Genomic DNA, 16,476 nt, shown 5'->3' with positions numbered 1-16,476 from the left:
TCAACAGAACAAAATGACAGCCTACAGACTGGGAGAAAATCTTCACCAACCCTACATCTGACAAAGGGCCAATATCCAAAATACATAAAGAAATTCAACACCACCAAACCAAGTAATCCAATTTAAAAATGGGGTACAGAACTAAACAGAAAATTCTCAGCAGAGGAATAGCAAATGGCTGAGAAACACTTAAAGAACTGCTCAGCGTTCTTAGTCATCAGGGAAATGCAAATCAAAACGACTCTGAGATTCCATCTTACACCTATCTGAATGGCTAAGATCAAACTCTCAAGTGACAGCGCATGCTGGTGGAGAAAGGGGAGCACTCCTCCATTGCTAGTGGGAGTGCAAACTGTACAACCACTTTGGAAATCAATCTGGCATTTTCTCAGGAAATTGGGAATAATTCTACCTCAAGACCCCGCTATACCACTCCTGGACATATACCCAAAGGATGCACCACCATACAACAAGGACATTTGCTCAACTATGCTCATAGCAACTTTATTTGTAATAGCCAGAATCTGGAATCAACCTAGATGTCCCTCAACTGAAGAATGGATAAAGAAAATGTGTCACATTTACACAATGGAATACTACAGAGCTATTAAAAAATAAAGAAATCTTGAAATTTGCAGGCAAATGGATGGAACTAGAAATGATCATCCTGCAGGGTGTGGTGGCGCACGCCTTTAATCATAGCATTCGGGAGGCAGAGGCAGGTGGATCGCTGTAAGTTCGAGGCCAGCCTGGTCTACAAAGCAAGTCCAGGACAGCCAAGGCTGTCAAAAAAGAAAAGATCATCTTGAGTGAGTTAACCCAGGCCCAGAAAGACACGCATGGTATATACTCACTCATAAGTGGAATATCACCACTTAATACAGGATAACTGTAGATAACAGAGACTGATGCACCAACCAAGGACCATGTACCATGTGGACCTAGACCCTCTGCTCAGAGGTTGCTGGGCTTTTGATTGAACTGGAATCTGACTGAATTTATGAGTTACTTGGGAGGAACGGATGCTGTGTGTTGCTGTCTGACCCTGAGACCTGTATGCCTGAGAATTGTGCCTGTTTGCATCAGTGGATTCTTTCTCTTCAAGCTCTGTCAATAATAAAACCTTAAGGCATTCTAGGAGGAAATTTTGCTTGTCTGTCAGATTCACTGCTAAGCACTACTCTTGTGAATCTGTGACATAGGATAGATGAGGTCTAAGGCTCACTCCAAAATATTCTAGCTTGGATTTCAGAGTCATGATGATGTTTGAGATACTCAAAAAGGTAAATCAACGGCCTGTGGAGTGGGGAACAAACCACTAAAAGAAAAAAAAATGAACCTGGCTGTGTTCAAAAAGAACAACCTAAAACACAGTGATTGGGAAGAAAAAAGAGTTGACCTTCAGAAGAAGTATTTTGACTATTTTTATCTATCAGAATTACAAGTGACTATGGAACTCTACTAGGTGTAAATGTTGTTTTAATTTCCTCAGATGAGGGCATGAGATAAGTGCCATACCCAAGCTTTGCAGCACACATGGCTGGGGCTGTACTCATTAAGAAAATGCCTTACTCAAAATGCTGGATCTCATGGAGTAGTTTTCTCAGGTGGGGTTGCCTCCTCTTAGATGACTACAGCTTATGTCAAGTTGACATAAAACCAGCTAGTGCACTGCTAATGCCTTGAAAATGCCTGCAATGTCTCGAGACACTGAGGTGGTGTGCTGAAGAAAAGGGCTAGAACACACACACACACACGTGAACCCTTACAGAGATAAACCATCCACAGGTGTACTGTCACCTACGGAAGCAAACTCTTGTTTGTGGTAGTGAATCTGATTTTTCTTTGTTTGTTTGTGTTTGTTTTTGAGACAGAGACTCACTGTGTAGCCCAGGTTGGCCTGAAATTGCCTGTCTGGCTTCAGACTTCTGTGTTCTGGCATCATCAGGCCAATCTTAAGAAAACAGGTTTTGAAGCCAGGTCTGGTGGTGCATGCCTTTAATCCCAGCACTCGGGAGGCAGAGGCAGGTGGATCGCTGTGAGTTCAAGACCAGCCTGGTCTACAGGGTGAGTCTAGGACAGCCAGGGCTACAGAGAAACCTGTCTTTAAAGAAAAAAAAAAAAAAAGGACATCAAAACAGGCTCAGTGGAGGGCTGGAGAGATTGGAGAAATGGCTCAGTGGCTAACCCTCCTCTTCCAGAGCTGGGTTCAATTCCCAGCACTCACATAGGGAGGCTCACATCTGCCTCTGTTCTGTCACATTTGACCTCCTCAGGCACCGGCTCTCCCACAAACACACCCACACACAGACATGCATAAGTACATATCGTTAAAAATAAATCTAAGAGGGGGGAAAAGGCTAAATTGTTCTTACATGGCTCTGTTTAATAGGATGAAAAAGAATGATTGATACACTCTGAAAATATTCTCAGGAGAAAAAATGATTAATTAACATTAATAAATTTCATATGTCTGGAATGTGAACCTTTTGACTAACTGGGAGACAGGGCCAGGCGTGATGGCGCACGCCTTTAATCCCAGCACTCAGGAGGCAGAGACAGGTAGATGGCTGTGAGTTCCAGGCCAGGCAGAGTTTATCGAGAGACCAGGCTTCTGTAGGGGTGGGGAAGGAAGGAAAAAATACCAGATAAATGGTTTAGGCGAGAAAGCTGGTTGGTACAGATAGTTTGAGTTCGAAATAACAACCCCTAAAACACAAAAGATTTCCAAGGATGGCTGAAGTGGGATCCTTCAAGCTGCCTGAGCTGGCTTGCCTGTTGATCTGCCCCATATGTAGTCTACCAGTGATGTAGGTAAATAAGAAAGAGGGATGAAGAAAAGCCGGGCGTCCCAGCCAGCGGAGTAGCGCGTGCGCGGGTACATGGAGGTCAGGGCGTGTTCCATGCAGTCCGTGACTATGGTCAGGTCTGTGCTACACTTCATCAGCTCTCGTTTGGTGACACTGCAAACTGAAGAGAGGAAGGTCAGCAGTCCCTCCTCCTCTGGGTTGTCTTTAAGGCTTTGCTGCATGTGGTCAACATGTGGTCATGCAACGTCTGTGAACATGTTGGAAGGCCAGACCTGTGCTTCCTGATATGATAATTACCAGCCATATACGTAAAGACCAAACCTTTGCTTTTATTTAGTTCTAGAAAATTTTTCTTATTTATTATTATGTATACAGTGCTCTACCTGCATGCACACCTGCAGGCCAGAAGAAGGCATCGTATCACATTATAGATGGCTGTGAGGCACTATGTGGTTTCCAGGAATTGAACCCAAGACCTCTGGAAGAGCTGGCAGTGCTCTTAACCACTGAACCATCTCGCCAGTGCCCCATAAACTTTATTTTTAAAAGTCAACTTCCTGACTGGTTCAATATAGGTACACAAATCTCCTTTTTCAATTGGGAATTTTTGTTTTGTTTTGTTTTGTTTTTTGAGACAGGGTCTCTCTGTGTAGCCTTGGCTGTCCTGGACTTGCATTGAAGACCAGCCTGGCCTCGAACTCACAGAGATCTGCCTGCCTTTGCATCCTGTGAATTGGGAATTTTATTATTTATTCACTGTGTGTATATTTATACATGTCTGCACATGACGCATCACGTGTTTGGAGGTCAGAGGACAGCTTTGTGGGGCCAGTTCTCTCCCACACCTTCATATGGGTTCTGAGGATTAAACTTAGGTCACCAAGTCTATATTGCAAACACCTCCACCAGCTAAGCTCTTTTGCTGGCCCTCACCTGTAAATTGGTGTGTATTTACGTATCATAAAATCTAGACAGTTAAAGTATACAAACCATTGGTTTTTAGTGTATTTAGAGTTCTGCAACCATCACATTTGAACTTTAGAACATTTTCTTCATTCTTAAAATAAACCCTGTAGGATGGGCATGTGGCTCAATGGTAGGGTTCTTGCCTAGAACATACATGACCCTGGGATTCATCACCACATGACACCACGTGCATATACACACATACATCCATATACATGTAAAACATATATACATACATATGTACACACAGTTAAAACATAAACACATCTACACACGCAAACATGAAGCACAGACACACACACACACACAAATACATAAGTACACACACATACAAACACATAAGTACACACACATACAAACATATAACACTAAAGCTACTCTTTTCTCTCCAACGAACCCAAGGCAACATCTACTCTGTCTGTCTATGGCCTGGGCATTTCATATAAATAGAATCACGAATTGTATTCCTTGTATGTGTGTTTTGTGCATTGTATGTGGTGCATGTCAGAGAGTGCTCATAGAAGCTGCCTGCCTTCTAACAGAAGCATACCCATGGTCTCTATGATCTGGGGCTAGGGACACTGCAGGTAAACTGCTTGACACTCGTTGCACTCAGACTCCCAGAAGCCACATAGAAGCCAGGCCATGTCTGTAAACCCCAGGATGGAGATAATAGATAGATCCTGAATAGCCAGTCAAACTGAAATGATATAGCCCAAGTTCATTCAGAAACTTTATCTCAAAGGGTAAGGTGGGGAGCTGGGTGGTGGCGCACACCTTTGATCCCAGCATTCGGGAGGCAGAGGCAGGCAGAGCTCTGAGAGTTCAAGGCCAGCCTGGTCTGCAGAGTCCAATACAGCCAGGGCTACACAGAGAAACCTGTCTGGTCGGGGGGTGGGGGCTAAGGTGTTGAGTGATCAATGGCACCCAGAGTCCACCTCTGCTCTCCACAGGTGCAAGCATACTACACACACACACACACACACACACACACACACACACACACACACACACACACACTAACTTACAATTGTCAAAAAACTGCTGTCCGTAAGATTCCTTAATATGCTCGGGGGTTGCTTCCCAGGCTTTCTTGCTTCTCTCAATGTTTAACTCTGCATCTGTCATCCGAGTTTTGAAGCTCCCAGGTTCAATTATGCTGACTTTCACCCCAAAATCTTGAATCTCACGCCTGAAACAAAAAACTACTTAAGTTATCTCCTTTGATAAAAATAATCACTATTTCAGTATTTCATTTTTCCCTCTTCTCTCTCTCTCTCTCTCTCTCTCTCTCTCTCTCTCTCTCTCTCTCTCTCTCTCTCACACACACACACACACACACCAAGCAAAATTTAAAGAACAGAAAGCCAAGTGTGGTGTCACACCTTGAATCCCAGTACTTAGGAGGCAGAAGCAAGTGGATCCCTGTGAATTTGAGGCCAGCCTGGTCTACATAGTGAGCTCCAGGCCAGCTTAGTCTACACAGTGAGACTCTGTCTCAAAATGATAAAACAAAGAACAAAGAAATTTTTTTTAAAAAACCAGTAACCTAAACATTCCCAGAGCCAATAATTAGAACATTACACCAACTCCTATCCTATGAATCTGTTCTGCTCTTTTGCTTTGTTTAGATTTTATTTTACTGTGTGTGTGTGTGTGTGTGTGTGTGTGTGTGTGTGTGTGTGTGTGTGCATGTGTGCACAAAAGTGAGAGCATGTGCATGTTTACATTCCACTTGTTGGAGATCAGAGTGTAACTGGCAGGAGTCAGCACTCTCCCTCCTAGTGCAGCATTCCAGGGATGCATCCCAGGTCATCAGCCTTGGTCGGACACGCCTTTGCCCTCTGGGCCATCTCACCAGCACCCCCCTCCCCCACTCTGGCTGCTCTTTCAACAAGAGCACTTGCCGCTCTACCAGAGGTCCCAGGTTGTCTCCCAGCACCCATATGGCAGCTCGCACCCGGCCATAATTCCTGTCCCAGGGCATCTGACACAGTCTTCTGACCTCTACAAGCACCAGAAATGGACATGGTGCACACACCTACCTTCAGAGGAACACACACACATAAGATAAAAATAATTATCCTCCAGACGGTGGTGGTGCACACCTTTAATCCCAGCACTCGGGAGGCAGAGGCAGGTGGATCCCTGTGAGTTCAAGGCCAGCCTGGTCTACAAAGCAAGTCCAGGACAGCCAAGGCTACACAGAAAAACCCTGTCTCAAAAAAAAATAATAATAATAATAATTAGCCTTTAGAGTGCCCAGGAGGGAAGGAAGACAAGCGAGGACAGCACTATTATGGGGGTGCTGCGCCAAGCGCTTTGTATGCTCGGACGGAGTGTGTTAAGACTGAGTTCTTCACCTCAGAAATCTCACAGTGGTAAGGTCTGCCTACACCACAAGAAGGAAGATGGCAGGCAACCTGGAAGAGGCGAGTGACAGAGCCTCCCCCAGGGCCCTCAGAAAGAACGAGCTTCTGTCAACAACCCTGGCTTCCAATTCTCCACAATGAAGAACACCAAGGGGATAAGCGTGTTCTTTTAACACACCACGCCCTTTAAACTCCTTGTGTTACTGTGGTATATCCCTGGCTAGCTAATGACTATGGCAGGGCCATGTTCAAGTCTCATTCCCAACCCCTGTGACAGGGAGCTGGCACCGAACTATTTTGTACCCAGTGACTACACATGTTCTGTCCTCAGCTGACAGGACAGGGTACTTGTGTAGACAGTGTCTGGCTCCTGTTACCCATGTGACACAGGCAAATATTTAATGTCCTCTCTGCAGTTCCCAAAGACGCAGAGTGAGGGCAACACCTTAAATGGGATAGGGGTTGGAGAAAGAGCTCAGTGACTGGGTGCTCACCTAATATGTAACAGCCAACAGCCCCAAGCTTAAACCCCAGAACCACAAGAAAAGAAATGGTTGAATAGCTGTAAAATAGTTACACGTACGTAACCTTGTCCCACAATGTGGTGTCAGTGGCACGAGAGATGTATGAATTCAGGACATGGCATGTGCCTTAGTGGTCAAGTGATTGCCTAGTGTGTATAAGGCCCAGTACACACACACACACACACACACACACACACACACACACACGCACACATGCACGCACGCACACACTCACACATACACATTCACACACACACACACACACACACACACACACACACACACACACACACACACAAGCCAACCGGAATCCAGCCAATAGGATTTCCCCAGAGAATTAAAACAAAAGGACATTGCAAAGGAAAGCAAGCCGGGGCTAGAGGGACTTAGGGCCTCAGCTCAGAGCACTATCCGGTCAAGTCTTGACTGACAGCTGAATTTGGGGGGCAAAATCTTGTTTTGAATTTTGGACTCTGTTTCCAAGAACTAGTAACCATATCCATGGATAGGATTTTGAACCAGACCAGTGTGGTAGTGCATACTTATAACCCCAGCACTTGGGGTCTGAGGCCTACAGATCTCCGAGTTAGAGGTCAGCCAAGGGTACATAACAAAATCCTGCCTGAAAAAGAATTTTTTAGTTGGATGACAGCACACACCTGTAACCCCAGCACTGGGAAGTTACAGTAGGATTCTTGTGAGTTCAAGGCCAACCTCAGCTACCTGAAGGTAGGGTAGAGGCCAGCCTGCTCTCTACCTACGACCCTTTGAAAACAAACAAAGGACTTTTAGGTGGTTCACATCTGTGGCCTCGTCATGCAGGAAGGCAGGACAGGAGGAATGCCTATGACTGAAGCCAACAAGAGCTCTGTGTAGAGTGAGATCCAGGCCGGGCTGGGTGAGATCCTGTGTCAGACGGCAACAGACAAGCTACAGGAGTGAGGAAACAAGGTGGTGCGTGAGCACCAGGAAAGCACGTGGATTTTTACCCTTCCAGTTACCTTAGTACGTCTGAAAATCCCTCAACCCCGTACTTGGAGCAACTGTAGAATCCTCCACACAAAGCGACTCTTCCCAAAACACTGGAGACATTGACAATCCGACCCCGAGCCTTCTTCACCAGGGAAAGCATACTCAAAGTCACCTGGACCATACCAATGAGGTTCACTTGGAGCATGGCCACGTAGTCCTCGGGTCTCTGCCACTCAAGGTAGGCAAATGGTTGGAACACACCTGCATTGTTCACCAAACCCCAGAGTCCTAAGACAACAACAAAACGTAAAGCCATACTTGGATTTCTGTTTTAAAATGACAGTTTTCCGAGCCAGGTGTTGGTGGCGCACGCCTTTGATCCCAGCACTCGGGAAGCAGAGGCAGGAGGATCGCTGTGGGTATGAGGCCAGCAAGGTGGCGTGGGGGGGGGGGAAGGGTTTATTTGGCTTACACTTCCACGTCACTGTTTATCACGGGAGGAAGTCAGGGCAGCAACTCAAAAAGTGTGAGGAACTTGGAGGCAGGAGCTGATGCAGAAGCCATGGAGGGGTGCCGCTTACTGGCTTGCTCCTCATGGCTTGCTCAGCCTGCTTTCTTATGGAAAAACCCAGGAGCACCTGCCCAGGGATGGCATCACTCATTATGGGATGGTCCCTCCCTCACTGAAAATGTCCTAAAGCCCAATCTTATGGAACCATAGTCTCAACTGAGGTTCCCTCTTTTGTGTCAAGGTGACATAAAACTAGGGAGGACAGAAACCAAAACCTCCTCTGTATCTCCAGACAGGATAGTTCATTCTTGTAGTCCTAGAAATTGACAGGTTGAAGGAAGAAGATTGTTAACTGCAGGTTGGTCTGGGCTATGGAGGGAGATCTTGTCTCAGTTTTTTTTTTGTTATTGTTTTTGTTTTTGTTTTTGTTTTTCAAGACAGGGTTTCTATGTGTAGCCCTGGCTGTCCTGGACTCACTTTGTAGACCAGGCTGGCCTTGAACTCACAGAGATCTGCCTGCCTCTGCCTCCCTAGTGCTGGGATTAAAGACGTGCGCCACCATGCCCAGCCAAAGCCAGTGTTTTAAACTTTGCTTTTGGCATGCACGTACACATTATACAACTCTGCATATCCCCGCATAAACAAATTGGAAGTGAAAATATTTCTTTGTACCTCTGTTCCCAACACGCTCCTTCACCCATTGGGTGGCTGCCGCAATACTCTCTGTCTTGGTGACATCAAGCACCACTGTCTCCAGCTGGTCTGACGTCTTGCTCCTCAGCTGCTCGGCTCCCGTTTCCGTCAGACATGCAGCCAGCACCCTCATGCCTCTCCTGTCCAGCTGTCTGGCCAGCTGGTTCCCAAAGCCCGAGTCACAGCCCGTGATGAAGACATACTTGTCTTGGAGATGGCTCACCACCTGCCTCTCACGGTACCAACGCAGAAGGTGATAAAGGCCCACAAGGGCCACCAGGTAGAGCCACATGATGAGAAAATATCCTTGAATAGAAAGAGAATAGGTTTTGGTTATGGTTTGGTGGAAGAGCACTTGCACCAGCCCTGGTCTTGAAAAGCAGAGAGGGGCTGAAGAGATGGCTCAGAGGTTAAGAGCACTGACTGCTCTTCCAGAGGTCCTGAGTTCAATTCCCAGCTACCACATGGTGCCTCACAACCATCTATAATGAGATCTGATGCCCTCTTCTGGTATGCAGGTGTACATGAAGTCAGAGCACTGTATACATAATAAATAAATAAATCTTTTTTTTAAAAAAAGAAACGTTACATATACTACAAAGAAAGACTCCTAGCTTTGTCTCAAAAAAGCACATGAAGGGAGCCTGAAGAGGTCCCTAGTGGTTAGTCCAGGGGACCCAGATTCAATGCCCAGCACCCACACATCAGCTCACAACCATTACCAAGGGATCTGACGACCTCTTCTGATCTCTGAGAGCACTGCATCATACGGTGCACAGATGTACCCACCAGGCAAAACATCTATACATATAACATAAAGGTTAAACAAAATTAAGTATCTTACAGTGGCATTGAGGGTAAATTAAACTGGGATTTATTTGATGGGGAGGTCAACTTGTGTGAAGTGTCACAGACAAAGCAATTTGTAAATATAGACCAGCCTGAAGAGCGGTGGAAATCAATATCATTGGCCACGATCTTTCTCACTTGGCAGTACCTACTTAGCATGCATTAGGCCCTGAGTCAGATGCCCAATGGCCCAAAAACTAAGTGTGGGACAGTAGCACTCTGGAGGTAAAGGCAGAAGAATCAGACTTTTGAAGTCACCCTTTAAATATATATATATATATATATATATATATATATATATATATATATATATATATATTTTTTTTTTTTTTTTTTTTAACTTACTGTGTGTGGATATGCCTGGTACCTGCAGACATCAGAAACGAGAATCAAACTCAGATCCTCTTGAATGCAGCAAACACTCTTGGCTGCTAAGGCATCTCTCTCCAGCTCCCTCTTTTGTTTTCTAAGTAACCCACGGAATCCAATTAGTGCTACCCATATACATACAGTGTAGAGCCATCGCTGGAGGATGGTCAGCCGGCCAGGAGCCACACCCTTGAGGGCAATGACTCCAGCAACCCTCAAGTACCAATAGTACCAACAGCTCCTGAGCTAGGGGTACGGGTTTGAGCCCCTCCGTGGCTCCATGCTGGAATGCTGACAACCGTGAGCTTGGATGTCTCATTCAAGCAACCACAGATGCTGTAAATTCACCAGTGCAGACATGCTGTCACCTCTAGAGGGTACCATTTTGTCTGCAGTGTCACCAACTCTTGCTCTTACTTCTTCAAAGATACTCCCTGAATCTTGGAGGAAGAAGGGGGTCTGATATAGTTGCCTTGTTTAAGGCTGAGAACTCCACAGACACTGTGTTCTCTGCGCTCTGACCAGCTGTGAGTTGCTGAAAATGTGTTATTCTTTTTTGTTTGTTTGTTTGTTTATTGTTTTTCAAGACAGGGTTTCTCTGTGTAGTCTTAGCTGGACTGGAGTCACTTTATAAACCAGCCTGGCCTTGAACTCACCTCGATCTGCCTGCCTCTGCCTCTGGAGTGCTGGGATTAAAGGCATGAGCCACCACCCCCAGCGAAAATGTGTTATTCTTAACAAAGCAGGACAGATGTATTCGTGGCAGTGACAAGCCTCACTTCTATAATGGGTCATGCAGCCTCAGCTGGCACTTGTGACACTCATTCCGTGTTTCCTGTGCCCTCGGCGACCACCGCGGCCTGTCTCAGCTCTCTACCTGAAGGGGGCGTTCATGTCTCCACTTCTCAAGTGTTTGGACCGTTTATCATCCTGCCCGGATGTTGTTGCGGTTTCCCACTGACTTTAGCCACTTACAGAATGAGGTAACGCCAAGAGATGCCCTCAAGAAGCCTCAGCGCGGTGCTAGACAGATGCTCTTCCAAAGGTCCTGAGTTCAATACCCAGCACCCACACAGGGGCTCACAACCATTTATAATGAGATCTTGTGCCCTCTTCTGACCTGCAGGTGTACAGACAGGCAGAGAGAGCACTATATACATAATAAATAAATAAATAAATCTTTTTTTTTTTAAAGCACCTTCAGCACTCTGCATCCACCCACAAACTCCTTCCACAAATGCCTTTCTCATCATTTTTCCCATCACCCTCTTTTCATGCCCCTAACCATTTTGCCACACCACTGGCTACAGCCCGTGCAGTATATAATTCCACATCCAGCCATTTTCCCTTCAAAGCAAAATGCACAGCCATATGTACTGCCTCGAGTTCTGCCCACTGTGGACATCCACCATCACTGGTGTCCTGGAGGATTGTCTCAGCAGGGAGCTGTCCACTTATGGGTGATGCTTCTACCCCGTGTGGAACCACTCGTAGGCCAATCAATCACAACCCCATGAAGCCAAACATACATGTTTGGGACAGATGACATTATAACACGTTCAAGACCCAGGTACCCTTGGGCAGCTTCTTCGTGTAAGTGGCCTGTGCCCTCGGGACCTGTTCAGACCCAACTGCACATATGCCGTATCCAGGTGACGAAGGACTGTTGCTGTTCCCACACATCGGGGTGTGCCAGGCAGCACCCAGTTCACACTGAGCAGCTCAGCTCAGTGTGCTTGCATAAAACTTTAATCCTCAGACCGGGCGTGGTGGCGCCCGCCTTTAATCCCAGCACTCAGGAGGCAGAGGCAGGCAGATTGCTGTGGGTTCGAGGCCAGCCTGGTCTACAGAGCAACTCCAGGACAGCCAAGGCTAACACAGAGAGACCCTGTCTCGGAAAAAAAAAAAAAGAGAGAGAGAGAGAAAGAGAGACTTTAATCCTCTTTTCCTGGATTAAAGACAGGTAGACTTCTGCATTCAAGGCCAACCTGTTCTACAGAACAAGTTCCAAGACAGCTAAGGTTACACAGAGAAACCCTATCTAGAAAAGAAAAAAAAAAAAGGAGATCAGCACAGCAGCCTGGTCCGGCTGAAGAGCCTTCTCCTGTTGCAGGCCCCATTCAACACTAGCAGCGTTTTGAGTCACTTGGCATCTGAGCCAGGGTGACATGCCCAAGCGAGGAATGTGTTGCCTACAAAATCCAAATAGGCCCACTGAGCATTGAGCTTCTTCCTTTGTGTCAGGAGGGGCCGGGGGCAAACACTTATCCTTCACCTTAAAAGAAATATCTCTGCGTGCCCCCATTACTGGGCTCCTAGGAATTTTACTACGGCCCTTGGATTTTGGTTGCTTTACTTCCCATCCTCTTATATATAAATTACCAATAACTCCAGAGTGGTTGTTAAATCTTGTCCACTTAGTCCAAACAGCATAATGTTATCAATATAATTGGCAGTTCTGAGACCTCGTGAAAGAAATGGGTAATTGAGGGCCTGCAAACAGGGCTGGAGAACTGGCATACCCCCAAGACAAAGCAATGACGTTGTGCTGGTGGCTGTTAGCTTTCATCATCATTATTTTTCCCCCTTTGTTTTTTTTTTTTTTTTTTTGAGACAGGGTCTCTCTGTGTAGCCTTGACTGTCCTCGACTCACTCTGTAGACCAGGCTGGCCTTGAACTCACAGCGATTCACCTGCCTCTGCCTCCCCCTCCCGAACGCTGGGATTAAAGGCGTGTGCCACCATGCCCTTTGCTCAGTTTTTAAAGTGAATATCTACAGCAGATCTGTCCCGGTCGGTCCCCCATCTCTCCCCACTATACATTTTCTCATTTGGTGATCTAGGTCACTGTCCTGACCTCAATTCAACTGACACCAAATCCCTGATGTCAGCCCAGATCTTCCTCCTGGCACCTCGCCTCTCACTTCCCACTGCCTGCGGAAGACCTGCCTGCGGGGTCTGCCTAACATTAGGTGAACTCAGAGCCCTTGCTTTGTAAGTAGGCCCTGAACTAAGCTACCGCAAATAGCAGAGGCATCAGGTAGGCATGCTATTTGGACCTTTGGAATTTAAGTCTTTGTTTTCTGGGTGTTTGTTATTTGTTTAAGTCCTGGGCTCAGATGTAAGTCATCACACATGCTAAGCGTTACCACTGGACTCCATACCTAGAACTCATGGTCTTAATACAGAAAACAGAGAGTAAACATATAGTGTGTCCCAAAATATACTAATACATTATACCACTGCACACTGTGTGAGGGCTAAGAAAGAAACACAAAGGGCACTTTAAGGGGCAATTGTAGTAATACGTCTAACTCCAACCTGTTCAAAGTAAAACAATCGTCATTTTGTGGCACTCTGGCCTTCCTCCTGGACATGGATTCCCAATCTACATCTGCTCAATAAATAGTTAACACACTTATTAGTGCCTGCGAAACTTTAAAAAGTCCCCTTTTGGGGCTGGAGAGATGGCGCAAAGGTTTTTTGGTTTGGTTTGGTTTTTATTTTTTTTTAATATTTATTTATTTATTATGTATACAAATCTCCTTATAGATGGTTATGAGCCAACATGTGGTTGCTGGGAATTGAACTCATGACCTTTGGAAGAGCAGTCAGTGCTCTTAACCTCTGAGCCATCTCTCCAGCCCTGGTTTGGTTTTTAGAGACAGGGTTTCTCTGTGTAGCCTTGGCTGTCCTGGACCAGACTGGCCTTGAACTCACAGTGATCTGCCTGCCTCTGCCTCCCGAGTGCTGGGATTAAAGCCATGCACCACCACGCCCGGCTGGCACAGAGGTTATGAACACTGATTGTTCTTCATGAGTTCAATTCCCAGCAACCACATGGTGGCTCACAACCATCTGTCTATAATGAGATCTAGTGCCCTCTTCTGGCCTGCAGGCAGAATACTGTATAAGTAATAAATAAATAAAATCTTTTTTTAAAAAAATCCCCTTCTGCTGGGTGCAATGGCACACCTGTAATCCCAGCACTCTGGGAGGCAGAGACAGACGGATCTCTGTGAGTTCAAGGGCAGCCAGGTCTACAAAGTGAGACCAGGACAGCCAAGGCTATGCAGAGAAACCCTATTTCAAAAAAACCAACCAACCAACCAACAAACAAACAACCCCCCCTTTTGTCCAAGTCCACAATGCAGCAAACATTGTAATTCCTCCTCCTCCCCACAGGGAGGCAGTGTTAATTCTGCCTTCCCACTCATCCCCATCCCACCAGCTCCATCCCCTGTTCCCACCTTAGTTCAAGTCCTGAGTATTTGTCACCTGCTTCCAGGCACGGTGTCTAAAATTGCCTGTTTGCTTCCTCCCCTCCCACTTGCCAGCCTTGTGGCTCTAGAGTTTTTATGAAACACAATTGTGCTTGTGTTTCTCCAGTGATTAAACCCAGCAGTGAGGTGATAGGTAGCAGCCTAGATTCTCAGGAGGCAGTGAGTCCTGAGTTAGAGGCAGCCATAAGCAACACAGGGAGAAAACAGCGTGGCTCCCCCACTATCTTCAGATAAGTCCAAATTTTTTTATGAAAGAGCAGACTTTGATTTTATGTTCTGGTTTAAGTCTGATAATCCTTTACTTTAGGCAGCCTGCAGGGAGAGGTTTGGATTCAAAGCTTATGTAGCTTGTGAATAACAAGGAAGTGTGCACAAGAACATAATAAAAGCCCAGTAGGTTAATTTATAAGTAAAACCTAAAATTTTCATTAGCAAACCCATAACATAGATTAAAGAACACTTGCAATGTTCTATGATGAATGTTTTATTTGCTGTAATCACTTGCTTTGGGCTTAAAGGAATTATTACTGTGGGGCTAAACTAAAACGCTCTTATTAAACAAATTCAGTGTAGCCAGGCACGGTGGCACACCCCTGTAATCTCAGCACTCTGGGAGGCAGAGGAAGGCAGATCTCTGTGAGTTCGAGGCCAGCCTGGTCTACAAAGTGAGTTTAGGACAGGCTGAGATACCCAGAGAAACCCAATTTCAGGGGGAAAAAAAAAAAAACCAGAAAACAAACAAACCGAATTCAGTGTTTATCAATAAGCTCTGCTGCTTTGCTGTAGTTTTTATAAAATTACCAAATTTAAGCTGAAAGCCGGCCTTGAAGCACCTAGGAATTGTCATCCATGTCAGTAGAACACGTCCTCCTAGTTTCTCGCCCTTGTCTCACCCCAAAGGAAGTTAACTGACATGAGAGTACTTCAAGTTTTCGAAGAACGTGCTCACTTCAATAGCATTCCCCTGCCAACATTTCTCATCAGATATTGGCATGGTTGGCGTCCTCACTTCATTTTGGTGAAGCCGAATGAGAGTGAAAGAGCAAGCCTGTTAACGCCACATCCCTTGGCCTCGCGTGTGCTGGGCTTCTTGAGACCCACTTCTCACCCTGCCTTAACTTGAACTGTCTGCAGGAAGACCTAGCGGCCGGTCCCTGAGCCTGCCCTGCCCTTTATACTTTTGTGTCTGCACTTCTGGGCCTGGTCTTATTTTATCTTAAGGAACTTCCTCCATAGCGGGCTGGGGTACGGCTCTGGGGTTAGGAGTCCTTCCTGTTCCTCTAGAGGACCCGAGTTCAGATCCCAGCGCCCGTGTTTGGGCAGCTCACAACTGCCTAGAACCTGGGTTCCAGAGAATCTGATGCCATCTTCAGGCCTCTGTAGATACCAGGACATATGTGACAGACACACATTACCAAATCCATACACACAAACTTAACAAAGGTCTTAAAGTTTCTAACTACACCTATAACACTTTTTTTTTTCACCCCTTGTTTGTGCCTGTTGCCCATAGTAGACCTTCACTTCCTTGGGAGAAGAAATGCTGTTGTTTATTTATTATTTTCTTTCTCCCCAGAGTCTGCCTTCAATGCCCAACACGGATTGTGTCAGTATTATCCAGAGAGGCAGAACCTACAAGTTAAACAGGTATCGATATGTGAAAGGAGAATACTGGGGGCATTGGCTCACACAGTTGCAGAGGTTGCGAAGTCTCACAGCAGGTCGTCTCTAACTGAGGTCTCTGTGCAGCCAATAGGGAGGCTCAGTCCCGGTCCTGGTCTTCAGGTCCAGGGAAATTGATCACATACCCTCGGGGTGAAGCCAGAGGACGCAGCCAGCCAGACACCGGTGGAGTCCAGGAGTGCAGGAAGTCTATCACTCTGCCCTTAGGGGCAGGATTAAAGTGTTCTAGGTTTAGCAAGGAGGAAATCACCTTTCTTCTGCCTTGTTTGTTCTTTCCGGGGCCCCCTAGCTGATTGGCCGGTGCCTGCCCACAGGGAAGGCGGATCTTCCCGGTCAGATTAGCAGTTCATTCACCAGTGTGCTCTTCCAACACCCTCATGGGCACACACACACCCAGAAGTAGTGTTTTACTAGTCAGTGTTGTAGACATGCCTTAACTGAGTCT

The 16,476-nt window shown here is 46.2% G+C and overlaps 1 protein-coding gene across 3 annotated transcripts; it reads right to left on the bottom strand.

The window, feature by feature from the left end:
• Positions 1-2,143: 2,143 nt before the first annotated feature.
• LOC311584328 (17-beta-hydroxysteroid dehydrogenase type 6) lies at positions 2,144-16,288 on the bottom strand. 3 transcript variants are annotated; one of them, XM_084758584.1, is made up of 5 exons: positions 16,038-16,056; positions 8,828-9,154; positions 7,674-7,932; positions 4,805-4,968; positions 2,144-2,970 (listed from the first exon to the last, which is right to left on the bottom strand). In XM_084758584.1, exons 2-5 carry the CDS (start codon positions 9,138-9,140, stop codon positions 2,753-2,755), a joined length of 954 nt encoding a protein of 317 aa, XP_084614710.1. In that variant the 5' UTR covers positions 9,141-9,154; positions 16,038-16,056; the 3' UTR covers positions 2,144-2,752. The 3 variants fall into 3 exon arrangements, with proteins under 3 accessions (XP_084614710.1, XP_084614712.1, XP_084614711.1); XM_084758586.1 differs by lacking the exon at positions 16,038-16,056 and adding an exon at positions 11,042-11,135; XM_084758585.1 differs by lacking the exon at positions 16,038-16,056 and adding an exon at positions 16,157-16,288 and having other exon boundaries at positions 2,145-2,970.
• Positions 16,289-16,476: the final 188 nt, after the last annotated feature.

The sequence above is a fragment of the Acomys minous genome, assembly GCF_964271855.1.
Source record: "Acomys minous genome assembly, chromosome: 15".
Classification (NCBI taxonomy): Eukaryota; Metazoa; Chordata; class Mammalia; order Rodentia; family Muridae; genus Acomys; species Acomys minous.
This window is presented reverse-complemented; position numbering and strand designations above follow the sequence as displayed.

Coding starts and splice junctions, on each gene's coding strand:
- LOC311584328 (XM_084758585.1), bottom strand. CDS start 9,140: ATGTGGCTCTACCTGGTGGCCCTTGTGGGCCTTTATCACCTTCTGCGT. Junction 4,969..7,673: donor GGATTTTCAGACGTACTAAG/GTAACTGGAAGG, acceptor TTTTTGTTTCAG/GCGTGAGATTCAAGATTTTG. Junction 2,971..4,804: donor ACAGCAGTTTTTTGACAATT/GTAAGTTAGTGT, acceptor TCCTCTCTTCAG/TTTGCAGTGTCACCAAACGA.